At 39.4% G+C, this 20,500-nt stretch overlaps 2 protein-coding genes across 2 annotated transcripts; one reads left to right on the plus strand and one right to left on the minus strand.

The window, feature by feature from the left end:
* Positions 1-2,323: 2,323 nt before the first annotated feature.
* LOC121987875 (probable protein phosphatase 2C 35) lies at positions 2,324-3,630 on the minus strand. The gene is made up of 2 exons (XM_042541587.1): positions 2,625-3,630; positions 2,324-2,540 (listed from the first exon to the last, which is right to left on the minus strand). Exons 1-2 carry the CDS (start codon positions 3,618-3,620, stop codon positions 2,370-2,372), a joined length of 1,167 nt encoding a protein of 388 aa, XP_042397521.1. The 5' UTR covers positions 3,621-3,630; the 3' UTR covers positions 2,324-2,369.
* A 1,721-nt stretch (positions 3,631-5,351) lies between these two features.
* LOC121985985 (probable galacturonosyltransferase-like 4) lies at positions 5,352-6,984 on the plus strand. The gene has a single exon (XM_042539735.1). It carries the CDS (start codon positions 5,791-5,793, stop codon positions 6,844-6,846), a length of 1,056 nt encoding a protein of 351 aa, XP_042395669.1. The 5' UTR covers positions 5,352-5,790; the 3' UTR covers positions 6,847-6,984.
* The last annotated feature ends 13,516 nt before the right edge of the window (positions 6,985-20,500 follow it).

Raw genomic sequence — 20,500 nt, forward strand, 5'->3', positions numbered from 1 at the left:
TGCAGCCATGATCCTTCCTAACCTTCTCCTTCTCTTGTATTTCTTTATTGCAGTTACTCACAGTCTTTGGATTAACTTCACACTCTCTTGCAGTTGAACGCCTCATTCAAAGATAGAGAGAGATGAGTAACAATAAAAATGTCAAGGCATGCCTCAGCAGTGGGATCAAAAACTGAGGTTGCAGATTGATTTGGGTTAGTTGTTAACTGGATTTTAATATTGGAATACCTCGACGAATATGACAATCATGACACTCCAAAGCAATCATATCTGACAATAGCAGAGAATCAACATTTCCTTTCCCTTTTCAAAATGCCCACAAACAACTACCGAAAAGAACAACCTAGAGAGAGATAGAAGAGAGAGGAGAGAGAGAGAGGGTAGTGAAGGAAAACAAAAGATGTAAAAGAAGGAAAAAGGGGGAAAGCCTGCAGAAAAGTAGGAAAGGAAACAAGCACCGAAGTTAGTGACAACAGAGCTCAATATCAGCAAGTTATCTAACAAAGCTACGTTCAGAATCCATGATGTTTAGTTTTTATGGCTATAAGATTCCTGCTTACCCAATGTCACCAAGGTTAGTTTTCTTATGCAGGTTTGAGATGTGAGTATCATAAAACTCTCAGCAACATTCTGGCTATTTCTCATGTAGTATGTAGCCATGAGAATTACAGACCTCTGCTATAGAAAGTGAGGACCTAGTTTCAGATGATTGCATAAAACTTTTAAGGTCAGGAACTGATGGGATGTTCTTTAGTTAATGGTTTAAAGAGTTTATGCTTGCTGTGGCCCTACTGAAATGAAAGATTTTTGACGAAGCTAAACGCGTTTTCTTTTCGAGTTCCTCCCCTTTAATTTGTCACCTTTTGTTATCAAGTTTGGAAAGTGAAAGCATCAAAAAAGAAGCATAGACATCATGGTGGACCATTGTTTCATTGATGGAACAATTACAGTCATATCTCATTTGCATGCCCCATATCCAAGAAGTTCTCATGTACCTCTCAAGTTGTTACTCTGAAAATGAACTTGAAATCTTTCAACCATGAAAAAAAAAAAATCTAATCTCAGTTAATTAATAATAAAAATATCATAAGAATTTGGTTTGAGTTTGAGTACTTAATTCATGAATGACATCAGTGGTGAGAACATTGCGTGGTAAGTCTACCTCAGCTTTGTTTTAGTCAGTAGAAGTTGGAGAAACATCTATATATTTAGATATATAAAAATGCACAAGTTAAAGCAATTAGATACATTTAGGCTCTTTTAGTCAATGTACTTGTCTGTGGTTGTCAAATTTTCGTCGACTGATTCCTACGAAAATGTGAAAGGTATTAATGATCTTGTGATGACTGAATTATGGAATGGCATCAATGCCATAGAAAAACTTCTGTTTGCTTTATCTAAATTTATAAATGGATTATTACCTATATCACCTTTTACTATGATTCATTCCATTTACGATTGATTTATTTAATTCAAATTTATTTTTATATATAATTAAAATAATACAATTTTAACAAATTAAGCATTTTGCTTGAATGATTATAGGAACTCTAATGCATTCTTTTAAAAATGTATTAAAATTTAGCCTTCATTACAAAATTGATGAATGATGTCAAATATCAATAAAATTTCTTAGGGTCTATGAAGGTGGATGTCACAATTTGATTGCCAACATCACCAACTCAAAATAGGTGTACAATTTAGGAGGGAAGAGGACTGCTAAACCTCTAAAACAATTAGCTCTTTTCCCTTACTCATTTTGGAGTCACCTATGGCTAAGAGCTCTTTAATGACAAATCCCAATTAGTCTCATAAGAGCTCTTTAATAGGATAACAAGGAAGGAAGATATGAGATAGTTTTTTTTCCCACATTGAGTTCAAGGAGAGATGGAACTTGCCTTCTCACGCCAAGTCCGATCCGATAAGGATCTTTCACGGGTATTGGGTTGAAGTCCAAGTACTAATTTAGTAAAAGCCCATAGGATTTTTATCCACTTAGTACTTGAGTTTGGACAAATTTATACTCTTTTTAACTGTGATTTTACACATTTCAACTAGCTCATACATTACTTATAAGAAAATGAAGAGCTAGCAAAAAAGGGGCATTCATTCATCCTTCCTGCCAAAAGAAAAAGGGTCTTAGAATAAAAGATGTTTTAAAAAAGAAAAATAAATGAAAAAGAGAGATGATAGTTGATGATTCAAAGTAAACTAAACTAAACTGAAACAGACAGACAGAAGAAACAAACATGAGGAATAATTCCTTAAGCAAGAACACTCCAAAAAGTTGGAACATCATTAAGAATCATTCATTGACTTTTGCTACTGAACTAGCAGTTGAAGAAAAGAAGGCGCATTGGCTTTTGGTATCAAGCTACTGACTCACTGGGAATGCAAGGGAAACTGATCTCGGACAAATCTTCGATCTGCACGACGATGATTGTTATATCATCGGTCCGATAGTCTTTCTTTAACCACAACTTGTACGATTCAGCAGCAACCGCCGAGCAAGCGTTCCTCAGATCCACGAAACTAGAAACCTGGAAGGACAAGACATTTTCGTCGGATCAGAGAAGGAAGATTTGTGTAAAAATGGCGGGAGTGCCCAAGGAATCCGCCATTACCATGTCGACTACAGCTTGACTGGAGAGGAACTCGAAAACCCCATCGCTGGCTATTACAAAGAACGCATGGTCGTCCGTGATGTTCACCTCCTTCACCTCCGGCACGGCGACCACGCCGACACTCTCTGCTGTTGCATCCCCCACGCTCCTGGTGAAGGCCGTCCCCGGATACTTCCCGTCCTGCACCCACACCCTCGGCGGGTCGGGGTCCTTCTCGTCCCAGCACTCCACGTTCGGATCCTTCACGCCGTCTATTTGATCGATCGTCAACACCCGCGCGCCACACCGCTTCACCCTCTCGCATTCGTCCCGCCGGAATGGGGTCTGGTCGCTCGACAGGTCCTCTGCGACCACACGCTCATCTTTCCTGACTCCCGACACCGCCCGGGAATCCCCCACGTTGGCCACGAACAGCGTGTCGCCACGCACCAGCACCGCGATCGCCGTCGTGCCGCTGTTTCTGTCGTCGATCGCGCTCTCGCGCAGAGCGCGATTCGTGGCGGCGAAGGCCGAGTTAAAGGCTTCTACGGGGTTCTCCGGCAGTCGCGCATCGGCGGCGAGGAAGTCCGGGAGCTTGTCGCGGACGAACTCGGAGCACTGCGCGCCGAACTTGCCGTGGCCATCGAAGACGCCGAAGAGGTGGAGATCGGGGTCGCCCTGCAGGCGCAGCTTCACGCAGAAGCTGTCCTCGTTGGTTCTATCCGGCTCGTCGGGGTAGTAACCGCGCTGCGTGAGGGTGGAGAAGTGCAGGCGGAGGCCGGCGGAGGGAACATCGGCGGCGCTAAGCGATGCGCCGGTGAGAACGTGGGAAAGGCCGCAGCGACCGCGGAGCTGCGAGGGGACGATTTCGTTATCCCCGAAGGAGTCGTCGCCGGCGGCAGCGGTGCAAGAGGCTTGACAGTGGCTGCAGCTAACGCAGCAAAGGCAGTCGAAACTACAGCTAAAGCAGAAGAACTTCTTGAAGCGCCCAAAGCACTTCCCGTGAACACAACCCATTGAACCTCAAATCTTATCTTTCAGAAAATTGCATTAAGAAGAAGACGAAAGTCTTCTCGTTGCATAAAGCAGAGAGAAATGAACAGAGGAAGCAAAGAAGAAAAGAATGAACAATTGTACAAGTATTGAATCAGCAAAAGATTAGGAAGGCAATAGACCACGCAGGGAGGAAGGAATCAGTAAGGATCAAGTTACTGATCTATAGTGGAAGCAGAAGCAGAAGCATGTGGGACAAAGATGAGCCTGAAAGTACTGACGTCGAATTGGGAAACTGAGATTATGAAAGAAAAAAACTATGAGGAGTGAGCAATCTGTTCTTCACGGGTGCAGTGCAAGTGCGAGAAGGATCTGAATAGTCGCACAAGCAGCTGCAGTTGCTGCTGCTTGACGTTGAAGACGACTCTCGTCCTTCGCTGTTAATGCCGATTGGAAAGCATCACACTAGAAAACAGTTGTCAACGTTTTTATGGCTAAGTCGTGTGGATCTTGAGTGGAGTGCTAACTCGACCAAGAGAACGAAGGGGTTTGGTCGAGTTGTCTAGGAAACTCGACCTATTTGATATGATCGTAAAAAAAAATCCATTCAATTTCATACTCTTTGTATATTATGAACAAAATTATGGAATTTAATATATATTTTTCTATAATTTCCCCCATCATTATTTATTTTGATTACTTTGACAAAAAAGTTTTAAAGAATCTAGACAAGAAAAGAAAGACCAAGTGACTTCACCTAACCTTTTCGATATTTTTTTAATGTTAATTATTATAAATATGTCTAAAAATTTTTGAAATGATGTGCTCAGATAACTTAATTTGAGGGGTATATTTTTTTTTTTCATCTGGTCGAACATTCACACCTATACTATCTGCCTTTATTCGTCGATACAAGTGTTCTCTGGGCATTTGAAGTTAGCGTAATTAATTTTTATTATAATTTATTTATTGATACACTTTATTTGTTGGAATGTAATAAATTTTTCTAATAATTAATCAAGTACTTTGATAACACTTTGTTTCACTTTGGGTAGATTTATTTAGTCCTAAGACTTCGACAATGATTAATCCTTCACAAATGCTTAATTAGTCATTGAAAATGATCACTTCATTTGTTATGATAAAAATTTATTGTAAAAACTATCACAAAGAATCTTGTTTCAGATTAATTACTTTATAACAAAAATTTTAAGTTGATTTTTGCAACAAAGTTTATAATAAAAATTTTGATTTTCCAATTTCAAAATCATTTAATTATGGTAGAGTAGAGCTTTTGCAATGACAATGCCATTGCAAATTGTCTTCGCATGTGTCATATATGCAATATAATAGAATATGTTAAAAATTATATAGTTAATGTCATTGCAAATTGTCTTCCCATGTGACATATATGCAATAGAATATGTTAAAAAAATATATAGTCAATGTCATCGTAGATTTTTAAAAAATAAAAAAATGCTAAATATATTTACCCATTTTAATAAGACACAATTCTAAATACAAATAAATAGATAACACAATCGCATGAAATATAACATAAAAAAACCAACACATACATAATTATTTGTTACTTATACATTACTGCAGACATTCGAACCACCTGGCCGTTAATTAAGCGCGGTGAAAACGGAAAAAAAAAAACACGGTGAAAGCGGAGGCACGCGGAGTTGCGGAGACGACGCGTAATGGAGCTCCGCGTTTCCTTTTTGTCCCCCCCCTTATTTACCTCATTTACACACACTTGACCAGGACTCCCATTGCCCCTTCTCCCCCTTTCCGATTCCGAGGCTTCCTCCTCCTCCCTCCGTCCCTCGTTCTTTCGCTCGCCGCTTTCTTCCCCGAAGAGTCGTCCTTGGACTAGTCCTGTTTCTTTCTGACTTCGCCACGCGCGTTCCGTTCCGCCGCCAAAAATAGCCGCTCGCGTACCTGACAACTTAATTCCTCTTGCTAGCTCTCTAAATCTCCCTTTCTTGGCGCGTCGTCCATGGCCGCAAAGCTCAAAATATATCCCCCGAGCTTCGCTCCCTCCCTCCCGTTCATTGCCATCGGCTCTCCTACCCTGCAGCTCATCCTACGCCACCCGCCTTTAACATATCCTCCCCCCGTGGATTCTCCTCCTCCCCCTCCTTTACCTCCTCCTAACCTGACTTAGCTTCCTTCATCGCGCGGCAGGATGACGACCACCTCCATCCGCCGCGGCGTAATTATTGTACTCTCCTCCCTCCTCCTCCTCCTCCTCCTCCCTTCCGCCTCCTCCTCCTTCCGCGTCGACGTCATCCGCCGCCCCACTCCCACCCCCTCCTCCGCCACCCCTGCCTTCCGGGAGGCCCCCGCCTTCCGCAACGGCGACGACTGCCCCGCCTCGCTCCGCGTCGATGTCGCCATGACCCTCGATGCCAACTACCTCCGCGGCACCATGGCGGCTGTCCTCTCCATGCTCCAGCACACCTCCTGCCCGGAGAGCGTCACCTTCCACTTCCTCGCCGCCCGCCCAGAGCTCGACGTCCTCGCCGCCATACGCGCCGCCTTCCCCTACCTCGACTTCCGCGTCTACCGCTTCGACTCCGCGCGCGTGCGAGGTCGCATCTCCCGTTCCATCCGCCACGCTCTCGACCAGCCCCTCAACTACGCCCGTATCTACCTCGCCCACATCCTCCCCGCCGACGTCCGCCGCGTCATCTACCTCGACTCCGACGTCATCGTCGTCGACGACATCCGACGCCTGTGGCAGGTCGACCTCGAGGGCCGCGTCGTTGCCGCGCCAGAGTACTGCCACGCCAACTTCACCAAGTACTTCACCGACAACTTCTGGGCCGACCGAGAACTCGCCGGCACGTTCCGTGGCCGCCGCCCGTGCTACTTCAACACCGGCGTGATGGTGATGGAAGTGGAGCTGTGGCGAGCAGGGGGATACACTGAGATGGTGGAGCAGTGGATGGGCGTGCAGAAACAGAGGAGGATCTACCAGTTGGGTTCGTTGCCCCCCTTTCTGCTGGTCTTGGCGGGAAAGATCAAGGCGGTGGACCACCGGTGGAACCAGCACGGCCTCGGCGGAGACAATCTGGAGGGCAAGTGCCGGAGCCTGCACCCGGGTCCCATCAGCCTTCTCCATTGGAGTGGAAAGGGGAAGCCATGGCTGAGATTGGATTCCCGGAAACCCTGCGCCGTCGACTACCTTTGGGCTCCTTACGATCTCTACCGGTCTTCGTCGCCGGCCCTGGAAGGGTAGCTAATTAGATTGCACGGGGGGGCGAAGACCGATCGAGTCGGAGAGAGGGAGAGAATTGGCTTGCAAATTAATTTTAACTAGGAGAGTTATATAAAACATATTGGGGTGACCCACAAGATTAAAAAAAAAACAAACAAAGGACGGGAGCAGTAATTTCAATATTATTATCCATTTATGAAAATTTTTAGCTGCTTTAGCTGAATAGGAAGAGAAAAATATTTAACTATTTCTTTTATATTTAAATTTGGTTGTGTTTGCAGTTTACTTCGGCTTTCAATTGAAATAGAAGCACATGTAGAAATATTATCAGGGTAAAGAGTTAGATATTATATATATATATATATATATATATATATAACAAAAATTTAAATATAATAATAAAATCTAAATAATATTTTTTAATTTTAAAACCCACTTGATATATTCCGAAAATAATTAATAATAATTTTATTTAACAGGCTATTCATTTAACATGCTACGAAATATATCCTTTTCACTATAAATAATTAAATTATCATTCAAATATTCATTTACATATATCATCATCCTGTATTCTTGAATTTTTTTTTTTTACATATACCAACTAACAACATAGCTTGCCCGATATCTTGGTCCTTTCATTTCAATGCTAGGGACAAATTATTTGTTATTCCTAATATTGATTCCATCAAATGTAAATTAAACACAAATTTAAATGATAGTATATCTTTTACCAAGTGCAATGCTTCAGCTCTTTGATCCGAATGTAATCCATCATCCACAATCTCATCAAGCACATCAATTGCGGAGCCAAACATTTGAATCAAACTAAGCATAGGATTATAATGTGATTCCCAACGTGTATCACTTGGCCGAATGAGTGTGTTCTCTTGATTCAGCCTTGACCCTTGGTGATTTCTTCATTTTCCAAGGCTTATACAATTCTAGCAACATGTTTCTCTCGTAAAGCATCATGGCACTTAAAAGAGCCTCCAACCATATTAACAATATTACAAAGCACGTTGATTGCCGCATAAGGTCTTGTGGTCGATTCTCGAGATTGGCAATACGTAAATCCCTGCATTTTGTGTCAACTCTCTCCACTTGTCACTTGCCTTTTCAGTCACCGTGATTTACTTTCTCCATATTGACCTTGGGCGAGCTGACGAGGACGCTGGGGGTGAACGTATTTACCTTTTGCCACAAATATTACAAAGCACATGAAAAAGTGAGGCAATATTAATATGATTCTTTGCCACAACTATAAAAGCAAGTTGAAATTGATGAGCAAAACAACGAACATAATACACACATTCATTTTCCTTTAAGAGAAGAGCTTTTAGTCCATTGATTTCCCTTTGCATATTACTTGTCTCATCATATCTTTGTCCACGTATCCTAGATACACTTAATCCATCTGCCAATAACAAATCTACAAGGGCACATTTAAGTGCTAGAGCAGTTATACTACCTACATGCTTAAAGCCCAAAAGACGTTCAACCACACATCCTTTGCTATCTACAAATCTCAAAACAATGGCAACCTGCTCTTTCACTGACACATCATGGGACTCATCAAGTAAAATGGAGAAAGGATTATCACCAAGCTCTTTTAATTTCACATTAGTTGTTTTGAATGCACAAGCTCTAACGATATTCTTTTGAATGTTGTGACATATTAACTTATCATTCCCATGAGCATTATCAAATGCAACTCTTCACACTTCCTCATTATGATGCGCGAGGAACTTTAGAAGATCGAGAAAGTTTCCTTGATTGATTGAATTTTGAGATTCATCGTACTCACAAAAAGGAAGTCCATGTGCCAAAATTCATCTTAGGAAACTTTCGTAGGATTAGACCGATCACTCCAGGTTCAACATTACCTGACCTGGTTAATTACTTTTTTTATACCAAAAGCCATCTAATGCAATCAATTACTGCAGTTAGCTAATTTAGTCTGCTTTGCTCAAATGATCTAGCTAAATTAGTTTCAATATGTTGCTTTTGATTGAGTAAATCCTGACATTTACCCAAAGCTTTCCTATGAGCGCTGTTATGACCTCTCTCATGCTTATGAAGTTTATCTTTATTTTTCCAATCTCTAAAACCCTCACTGACAAAAGTATCATTACCTCCTTGGTGACCCAATTTATTCTTGAAAAGATAAAAATAAAATTACCTCCTTGGTGACCTAATTTATTCTTGAAAAGATAAAAATAAAGACAGAATGTTGCATCTTTTTCTATGTTATATAATATATTCCAACCATTTAAATTCATCAAACCACGCACGATTAAATCTTCTCAAATTTCCTTGGATTAATGTTTGTGGAAATTCATGTTCGCGAGGTTGGAAAAGCACCATCTAAATAGTATGTTCTCTGGACTCTTTCACGAATATTTGGATCAAAATCAATAATCTTGAGTCTCTTTCTTGGATCTAACTGAAGTTCAAGTAAATCAAATTTGACACGATTTTTTTTTTTGGAAGAATCATTACCTTTTGAGCATATATCTTTTCCCCTTTTCTTTTAAAATATTTAAACATATCTACCAAAATAATTTTTAAAAAAACAATCAATTGAAGAGATAAACAATAAAACTTAATAACTATAATCAACAAATATACAACAAAATATTAAAGCAACAAAAAAATCTCTATAATAAAAAATTAGGGTTCGAATTTATATACCTGATTACTTGTTGTAGAATAAAATTTCAACTGATGTGTTCTCAATGGAATATAAGTCTTCCAAGGGATCACAAACCAAGGGAATACTCTAAACAAAGGCTCCAAAGATAATGCAAATTAAGGTTCAGAACATACAGTGTGATGGTAATGTTGTGCCTGATATCTCCCGGAGTGCGCAAACTGATACTGATCATCGAGGCTAGTGTTCAACACTATCTCCGTAAACGATATTGCTCCGCTACGATGCTAACGGATAGCAGCAATTCGTTCCCAAGATACAACGACGTGTTAGGATGTATACTAAAAGCCTAACTTTTGGTATAAACATTTATCTAGAAATAAGAATCACATTGGTCAAAAGTCTACATTTATGATAAATGTAGTTGTTCAATTAATTTATATTGTAGATAACATGGTGTGTGGTGTCACACACAGATGATCATGTTATCAGTACCTTATAAATTATAAACACTAGTTCACGACCAAGATGGAAAGAAACAAATCATTGGAAGGTCGTAGTGTAATTATGTATTAGTTTATCTTAACTATATAATTGCACTAGTACACTTAGAGTGTATTGAGTAAGACCATTAGAGGTTGTTTCTTTTTATACTGACTTTATAAAGGAACAAAGACCTCAGTTATTATGGAAGTGTGTGCTCTTAATCCTAATATAATAACAAGCGCATATATTTGATATTTATTTCTTTAATTTATCAATGGGTGAGATTTAGTTCGATAAATCAATAAGCCCGATAAGTTGGGAAATGATATCACTTATAGTGTGTGTTGTTGATTATAAAAGGAAACTGTGTCCTAGTAATCTAGGTTGAGAATGTCCCCAAGAGGAGCTCATAAGGATTGTCATGTTAAACCCTGCAGGTGGACTTAGTCTGACATGACGATAAGGTTGAGTGGTACTACTTTTGGACTAAGATATTAATTAAATGAGTTGTCAGTAACTCACTTAATTAGTGGACATTCGACATCTTAAACACAGGGAGACTAGCACACTCATAATAAGAAGGAGCCCAAAATGTAATTTGGGATTGGTGCGGTAGTTCAATAATAGTTCTCTAGTGGAATGAATTATTATTGATAAAATTAAGTTGTGTGTTCGGGGCGAACACGGGATGCTTAATTTTATCGGGAGACCAAAACCAATTCCTCCTCTCGGTCCCTATCGTATCCTCTTGTATATAGAGATTTATACCCACCACATACCCACCTTCTTACCCAATGGGGCCGGCCAAGCTAGCTTGGAACCCAAGTTAGGGCCGGCCAAGAACAAGTGGATGAGCCAAGTAGGTGGCCGGCCACTAAAATATTAAAAAGGATTTTTATTAAAATTATTTCTTATGTGGATATTATGAAGAGAGTTTAAAATTAAAAATTTCCTTTTATAGCTTTCTACAAAAGATTAAGAGAAGAGATTAATCTCTTTCCTTATTTGTAGATTAAAAGGATGGTTTTAATTTTTGGTAAAAACTTTCCTTATTTGTAAATCATCTATATGTTTAAAAGAGAGTTTAAAATTTAAAATCTTTCCTTATTTGTTGATTAAAAGGTGGATTTTAAATTTTAAGAAAACTTTCCTTTTTAACCATGTTCATGATTTAAAAGAGAGTTTAAAAATTAAATATTCTCTTTTATAAGTTTCTACAAAAGATTAAGAAAAGATTTGATATCTTTCCTTATTTGTAGATTAAAAGAGATTTTAATTTTTAGAGATAACTTTCTTTTTATCCACATGTTTAAAAGAAAGATTTTAATTTATTAAATTTCCTTTTTATAAACCAATCATGAAGGGATAAAATTATTGGAGAAATTTTTATAAATTTCCGGAAACAAATTAGGAAGTTTTAATTCTTGTTTAATTAAAACTCTTCTTGATTTGGGGAAATAAGTGGTCGGCCATGTTATAATGAAAAGAAAATTTATTTTTAATTAAATAAAATTTTCCTTTTCATGGCAAAAGAATTAAGGAAGTTTTTATTTAAATTTCTTTATTTGCCAAGATCAAGGATTATAAAAGAGGGGGTAGAGGAGGCTTTATTGTGAACGACTCTATTTTATTTTCTCCCTCTTTTCTTCCTTGGTGTGGCCGGCCCTTCTCCTTTTCTCTCTTCCTCTTGTGTGGCCAAAATCCTTTATCTCTTGGAGCTTGGAGGAGGTGGCCGGATCTAGCTTGAGGAAGAAGGAGAGAAAGCTTGCATCCCTTGGAGCATAGTTGGTGAAAAAAGTTCTTCATCCTTTAGAAGATATGCTTGGCCGAAACTTGAAGGAAGGAAGAAGAAGGTGCCTTGGTGGTTCTCGTCTCGGAAGATCGTTGCCCACACAACGTCCGGGATTAGAAGAGGAATACGGTAGAAGACCTAGAGGTTTTTGTTTGCAAAAGAAAAGGTATACTAGTATTTAATTTCCGCATCATACTAGTTTTATTTCTTTGTAAAAATACCAAATACAAGAGGCATGCGATTCTAGTATTTCGAATTAGTTTTCGATGTTGTGTTCTTTTGTTTTTCTTTTCCTTGTAATTTGATTGTTCCTTTTGGTTGACCTAAAGTTATTTAAGGAAATTAAATATTAGCTTTCCTTAAAAGACTTTGTCTAGGCGGTGGTGGTTGTTCCCATATCCAAGAAGGTCATGTGCCTCGCCATGTAGTCCTGGAAGCCAATTTTAGAAATTAATATTTAATGGAATTAATAACCTAGGTGATTTGGATCGAACGTGTTAAGTTCCGCAGGAGATCCAAGTCTAAACCTAAAAGAACAAATAAATTAAACTTAGGATCAAACGTGTTAAGTTCCGCAGGCGATCCAAGTTTAATTTAAAAGAACACATGGTAGCTAGGAAAAGGTTCAGACCTTTGTACAAAATTTTTGTACAGTGGAACCATTAGGTTTTCTGAGTAGCAACTAACACGACGAACGTCTCGGAATCGTAGCACTCCGAATTCCGAGACCAGCGAACCTTCTCGTAGGCTTTTTGGACTCTTGAATGCACAAGATGAGATGAATGCTCAAGAAAGAGTAGAATAGATGAATTCCAAATGAAGAGGTTGAATGCCTTTTTGGGTGAGAGGATGTGTTCTTTGGCCTGGATCGATCTGGATCGTCCATTCTGAAGAGTTATAACCCTTCACATATCCCACTTTAATCTCATCCATCATATCTGAAGAGTTGTGACCCTCAGATATCGCCTATTGTCATCTGCCATCGGATCTGGATCTACTGATCCATTCGATCTGACGCTTCAGATAAAGTCTCATCCCAAGCGGTCAGATCGTGACTCTTCGCGATCCAACGCTCTAGATCACATCACAAGCGATCCATCACACCTCTTTGATCAACGGTTGCAATCCGTTTGCCCAATCAATAGCCCAGTCATCTCTTCTTGCCCACGTGGATGCCACATAAACATTGTCATGTCAGATACGAGCTTGATACGCCACCCGAGTGCCACGTAGGTACTGCAATGTCCGAAGTGCTAAGTGCGCCTACAAAGCGCCCATTGCGCACGTGCGCATGTGGCGGGCTCACAGGTGCGAGCACCTACTCGCCCCTGAGAAGAGAGCACTTGGTCTTTTTCTGAGTTAACTCCATTAACACAGCATCATTAATAAGCAAAGAATGCACATCGAAAATTTTCGATGTGGGACTATTCTCCCATGCATTTCCTTATATATATCATTAATGAATAATTAATGTTTATTTGGCCCGACTTTAAACAATTAATTTCTCATTCACCTTTAATCGGTTTTGAACAAATTAATAGTCTAAATTTATCTACTCGAAACGTAGATTTCAATTTTGAAGTCAATTACGACTTTTATCTATTGATGACATTCCGATTTTTCTACAAAACCATATTGGTCCATTAAGGCCCCAATATCCAACAATCCCCCACATGAATGAAAATTAATGCAATGCGTGTATGCATGCTGACACTTTACAAGAGTCTAATCGATAAGTCACTGCATCGGGAGAGGTAGCTTGTGACTTTGAACCTTCCGTAGTGGAATGTTATCGAGTATACTAGGCTGCGTAGTGAACGTGATGTTTTGAACTGCTCAGCTGTTGGTGTATACTGTGACAATAACACCCACACAGAGACCTATATTATCTACTTTAGGTTCTCATGGTTGGTTCCGTTTCGGTCATGGATACCATCTTGGATTCATGAGTGTTTCATTGAAGCGTCTTGTCTTCACACTCATATAGGTGACACTTCTATCAGGAGTATCCTACCATACTCCACCTTATAAGGTATAGAAGTCACTAAAAGCATAAGTTTTACCTCACTACATGAGGTAGGATAGCACAAATTCATCCTCGAATTGGGATAGAGATAAAATATCTCATGTGATGTAACACAACTTCTGTAACTTCGTTGTCCCATTGAACCAAGATTTTGGGATCTCTAGTCAACAAGGTTGGGTTACCGCTACAGTCGTTTTTATATGTAGATTTTTAATCTCATTCCTCTTGATGAGCAGTATACTTGATCTTGACTCAACCCTTTTGTAAGAGGATCTGCCAAATTATCTTTGGACTTGACATAGTTGATTGCAATCACTCCATTCGAGATCAACTACCTAATGGTATTATGTCTACGACGTATATGTCGTGACTTCCCATTGTACATATTACTCTGTGCCCTTCCAATTGTCGATTGACTATCACAGTGGATCAGTACGGCAGGCACAGGTTTCGTCCAGCTCGGAATATCTTCCAAGAAATTTCGCAGCCATTCAGCTTCCTCAGCTGCTTTGTCTAGTGCTATAAACTTGGATTCCATAGTTGACCGAGCAATGCACGTCTGCTTAGTGGATTTCCAAGATACTACTCCCCCACCAATCGTGAAAACATATCCACTAGTGGATTTGGAGTCTTTTGTATCTGATATCCAATTAGCATCGCAATATCCCTCCAGCACAGCGGGATATTTTCCATAATGTAATCCATAGTTCATAGTATATTTCAAATATCTAAGAACTCGCATCAATACTTTCCAATGGGTGTCATTTGGATCACTCGTAAAACGACTCAGCTTGTTGACCGCACAGGCAATATCCGGACGTGTGCAGTTTGTGAGATACATCAAACTGCCTATTATCCGAGAATATTCCAACTGCGATAAGGTCTCACCATGGTTTTTCACTAAGTGTTGACTTAGATCCATAGGTGTTTTTACTATAGAGAGATCGTACGCATTGAATCTTTTCAATACTGACTATACATAATGGGATTGTGTCAGAATTATCCCTTCTGATGTCTTGAGAATTTTAATTCCCAATATAACATCTGCTTGACCCATATCTTTCATATCAAAATTTTTGGTCAACATTTTCTTTGTAGTCATGATTATATCATGATTACTGCCCATTATTAGCATGTCGTCTACGTATAGACAGATGATTACATAACCTTTAGGTGTGTCTTTGACATAAATGTATTTGTCACCTTCATTTATTCTGAATTTGTTTGACAGCATTACTTTGTCAAATTTTTCGTGCCATTGTTTAGGCGCTTGCTTAAGTCCGTATAATGACTTAACAAGTCGACACATGTTTTTCTCATTTCCTGGAGCCACGAACCCCTCGGGTTGCTCCATATAAATTTCTTCTTCCAACTCACCATTTAAGAACGTAGTCTTAACATCCATTTGATGTATTTCAAGGTCATACAGTGCTGCAATGGCTATTAGCACTCGTATGGACGTAATCCTTGTCACCGGTGAGTAGGTATCAAAGTAATCAAGGCCTTCCTCTTGCTTGTACCCATTGGCTACAAGTCTGGCCTTATACTTGTCAATTGATCCATCAACTTTATACTTGCGTTTTAGTATCCACTTACAACCTAATGGTTTATTACCAAAAGGAAGGTCTACTAATTCCCAAGTATGATTATTCATGATGGATTCGATTTCACTGTTGATAGCTTCTTTCCACATTGGAGCATCGGGACTAGAGAGAGCTTCACTTAATGTTCTTGGGTCCATTTCCGACATGAAAATCATGAAATTTGGCCTGAACGATTTCTCAGCTCTATCCCGTTTGCTACTATGTGGCCCTTTGCTTTGATCGTCAATAGTCCTTTTATAATAGCTAAGTTCGGTAACATCATTTTCGTTTGAACTTCCGTTGTTATCATTTTCAACGTTTTTCTTCTTATTTGGGAATTCGTTTTCAAAGAATATCGCATTCCGAGATTCTATGGTTGTTCCCACATGAATATCAGGAATGTCTGATTTGTGAACTAGGAAACGATATGCACTACTATTATGGGCATATCCGACAAATACCGCATCGAACGTTTTAGGTCTGATCTTTACTTGCTTTGGTTCCTCTTGCTTGTACCCATTGGCTACAAGTCTGGCCTTATACTTGTCAATTGATCCATCAGCTTTATACTTGCGTTTTAGTATCCACTTACAACCTAATGATTTATTACCAAAAGGAAGGTCTACTAATTCCCAAGTATGATTATTCATGATGGATTCGATTTCACTGTTGACAGCTTCTTTCCACATTGGAGCATCGGTACTAGAGAGAGCTTCACTTAATGTTCTTGGGTCCATTTCCGACATGAAAATCATGAAATTTGGCCTGAACGATTTCTCAGCTCTATCCCGTTTGCTACTATGTGGCCCTTTGCTTTGATCGTCAATAGTCCTTTTATAATAGCTAAGTTCGGTAACATCATTTTCGTTTGAACTTCCGTTGTTATCATTTTCAACGTTTTCCTTCTTATTTGGGAATTCGTTTTCAAAGAATATCGCATTTCGAGATTCTATGGTTGTTCCCACATGAATATCAGGAATGTCTGATTTGTGAACTAGGAAACGATATGCACTACTATTATGGGCATATCCGACAAATACCGCATCGAACGTTTTAGGTCTGATCTTTACTTGCTTTGATTTAGGTACTTCAACCTTTGCTAAGCACCCCCACACTTTCAGGTATTTGTACGATGACTTGCGGCCTTTCCATAGTTCGTATGGAGTTTTATCACTTTTCTTATGAGGGATTTTGTTGAGAATGTAATTGGCCGATAATATTGCTTCCCCTCACAAGTTTTGAGGTAAGCCTGAATTTATCAACAAGGCATTCATCATCTCTTTTAGTGTCCGATTTTTACGTTCAGCAACACCATTCGATTGAGGTGAGTAAGACGCCGTTGTTTGATGGATAATGCCAGAATCTGAACAAAATTCATCAAACGGTGCACCATATTCTCCACCTCTATCACTACGAATTATCTTAATTCGTTTATCAAGTTGATTTTCAACTTCTGTTTTATAGGTTCTGAATGCCTCTAAGGCTTCGTCTTTACTTCTTAAAACAAAGATATAACAGAACCTTGTGCAGTCATCGATAAAAGTAATGAAATATTTTTTACCTCCTCTAGTTTGCACAAATTTCAAGTCACATAGATCACTATGTATTAACTCTAGAGGAGTCGTTGACCTTTCCACCGAATGAAAAGGTAGTTTCGTCATTTTAGCTTCTACACACACTTCACATTTGTGTGTTTCGTCAACATTGACGTTCGATAATAAATTTAGTTTGACGAGACGTTTCAGAGTATTATTATGCACATGTCTGAGTCGATCATGCCACAAATTGAAACACTCAACCACATAGCTGGAAGCAATTATTTTATTACCATCAAATTTTCGGAGTACAGTCATTACAACCATTTTGAATAGACTTTGTTCTAAGTACCCCTTTCCTACGAAGACACCATTCTTCGTAAGGGCAAAGTTGTTGGACTGGAACACTAGTCTAAACCCGGCCTTAACAAGTGTCGATCCAGAAACTAGGTTCTTTCTGATGTCGGGAACATGGAGCACATCAATCAGAGTTAGCTCCTTTCCAGACGTCATCTTCAGAACAACTTTTCCGAGTTCGACGATCGGAGATGTCGTGGAATTGCCCATATAGAGCTTCCTTCCATTTATCGGAGTATACTTGGAGAACATCGCCTTATTTGAACAGATATGACGAGTTGCTCCAGTATCGATCCACCACTGCTTCGGGTTATCCTCCACTGTATTGGATTCAAACACGACCGCAGTGAGATCCAAGCCCTCAAGAGAGGTTGCGACGTGGTTTGCAGCATTTTTTGGCCCCTTGGTTGGCTTCTTCGGGTGTCTGCAGTCCTTTGACATGTGTCCTGACTTTCCACAGTTGTAGCAAGAGCCCTTGAACTTCTTTACTTGAGCCTTCTTCTTGAACTGCTTCAGCTTTTTGGCGTTTGGCTCGACCAGGTTGGACATTTCGTCAATAGTCCACTTGGTTCCTCTAGAGTCGGATAATTTTCGATTATCCTCCTCTATTCGTAGCCTCAGGATCAGGTCTTCCAGTCCCATCTCCTTTTGCTTGTGCTTGAGGTAATTCTTGAAGTCCTTCTATGACGGAGGGAGCTTCTCAATTACCGCAGCTACTGCGAATGACTCGTTCAGCTTCATGCCTTAGGCGCCCAGATCATGCAGTATTAATTGCATATCTTGGACTTGAGCTGAGACGCTCTTAGAGTCCACCATCTTGAAATCCAGAAACCGGCCGACGATGAATTTTTTTAATCCGACATTTTTGGTATTGTATTTCTTCTCAAGTGATTCCCACAAAGATTTCGCCGTCTCCAATGAACAATACACGTTATACAGCGTGTTGTCCAAGGCGTTGAGAATATAGTTGCGGCACAGGAAATCTCCGTGTGACCACGCATCGCAAGTAACCTTACTACCTTCCGTAGCGGCTGGCGGGTTTTCCTGCAAAAATCGTACAAGGTTTAGCGTCGTTAGATAAAATAGCATTTTCTGCTGCCATCTTTTGAAGTCGGCTCCACTGAATTTCTCCGGCTTTTCTCCGTGCAGAATTGATGTTGGCGGAATGGCTGTCGGAACGTCGTTGGAAGTAGCCATATTAGTTTGCAGAATATCGTTTACGACTGTTGTGCCCAGTATCTCCCGGAGTGCGCAAACTGATACTGATCGTCGAGGCTAGTGTTCAACACTATCTCTGTAAACGATATTGCTCCGCTACGGTGCTAATGGATAGTAGCAATTCGCTCAAGAGAGAGTAGAATAGATGAATTCAATGATTCGATTGATATTTCCAGCATCTGGAGGGTTCTATTTATACCAAATGAAGAAGTTGAATGCCTTTTTGGGTGAGAGGATGTGTTCCTGCTCGCCCCTGAGAAGAGAGCACTTGGTCTTTTTCTGAGTTAACTCCATTAACACAACATCATTAATAAGCAAAGAATGCACATTGAAAATTTCCGATGTGGGACTATTCTCCCATGCATTTCCTTATATATATCATTAATGAATAATTAATGTTTATTTGGGCCGACTTTAAACAATTAATTTCTCATTCACCTTTAATCGGTTTTGAGCAAATTAATAGTCTAAATTTATCTACTCGAAACGTAGATTTTAATTTTGAAGTCAATTACGACTTTTATCTATTGATGGCATTTCAATTTTTCCATAAAATTGTATTGGTCCATTAAAACCCCAATATCCAACAGGTAACCCATATTTGATAGCTAGACTTTCTAGAGAGAGAGAGATTACTCAACAAACATCGTTGGTTCTCAATATTCCCCTCTTTCTTTAATTGCTCTCCTCCGCACACCATACACGATGGCATATGCAATTCCATCTTGTGATGCCCTCGCCAACGACCTGGAATTGAGCAAAGAGAACATCGCATATTAATTATATCGAGCGGACCTAGAGCGAGAGGTGTACACGAAGAGAAGGCTCTGCATGGGCATGCCCACCCTTATATAACAGCAAGGCGCGCGTTATATTATGTATAGGGTTTTGGAGAATATTTTATATTATAATTTATGTGTAATTTATAAAAATTTTAAAATATAAGGATATTATAATAATTTTATATTAAATATTAAGGGGTGGGGGGGGGGGGGGGAGCTGCACCCCTTGTCTTTTTATGGAGCCACACCCCTGATAGAAGAACAACAAATTATAAATTAACCTCAACCCATTTAATTATGTAATTGCCAAGGGATCGCAAAATAGTCAAAGTGTGTTTTTTTTTTTTGGCATTTTATTTAATTGCATAGATAGGTTTAGGGTATCTAATTTGGTATCTAATTTTCCATAATATTAAAATCATACAGTATATTATTATCATACCTCTCATTCTTCTTTTTCATTCAAAAATTCACTACTCTCAATTTATGTTATTGAATTCAGATATGAGTACATAAATATATTAAGAAAACTTCGAAAGTCTCTAGGTTTATCAATCAATTTTATCGGAAATTGACTAATGAATTTAAAGAACTCTGAATCACTTCAAATTAAAACTAATATACTCCTAGAAGCATCCTTAATTAGATTTGTCAATTGGGGTTGAACCCGTCAGGTTAACCCATCCCACCAAATAATTTAAGTGGATTGAGTTATAATTTTATCAACTCATTTAAAGGTGGGTCGAGGTGGGCCAACCTGCCTGGGTCCGTGACCTGTGCGGATCGGCCCATGATGGGCTTGGGTTAGCCCACATGTTGAGGAAATGCTGAAGCAGTCGCTCATGCACCTTGAACAATCATCGTTAAACTCTTTGGCGCTTCTCTCGTGTTCATCAAAGCTAAGATCTAACTTATTGTTCTTTTACAGTATATTGATGCAATTGTGGTTACTATATTGGTTTATTTATTTTTATATTGATGCAATTGTGGTTACTGTATTGGTTTATTTATTTTTATGGTAAGCTTTCTTAACTTATATTTTTTTTTTGAGTAATAGGTGTTAAATTTATTTTGCTTCATATATAAACATTTTATTTTTACTAGATGAGCAGCCCACGGGTCAAAACAAGATGTTGCGAACTTTTTTTATTTTATTTTAATTTTTTGGTGGACCCGTGGGTTAGCCCGCCTAACCTGCAGCCAACCTTGAGTTGTGATGGAGATTTTCCAATCCATCAAGATA

This window comes from Zingiber officinale, chromosome 5B (genome assembly GCF_018446385.1).
Source record: "Zingiber officinale cultivar Zhangliang chromosome 5B, Zo_v1.1, whole genome shotgun sequence".
Taxonomy (NCBI): Eukaryota; Viridiplantae; Streptophyta; class Magnoliopsida; order Zingiberales; family Zingiberaceae; genus Zingiber; species Zingiber officinale.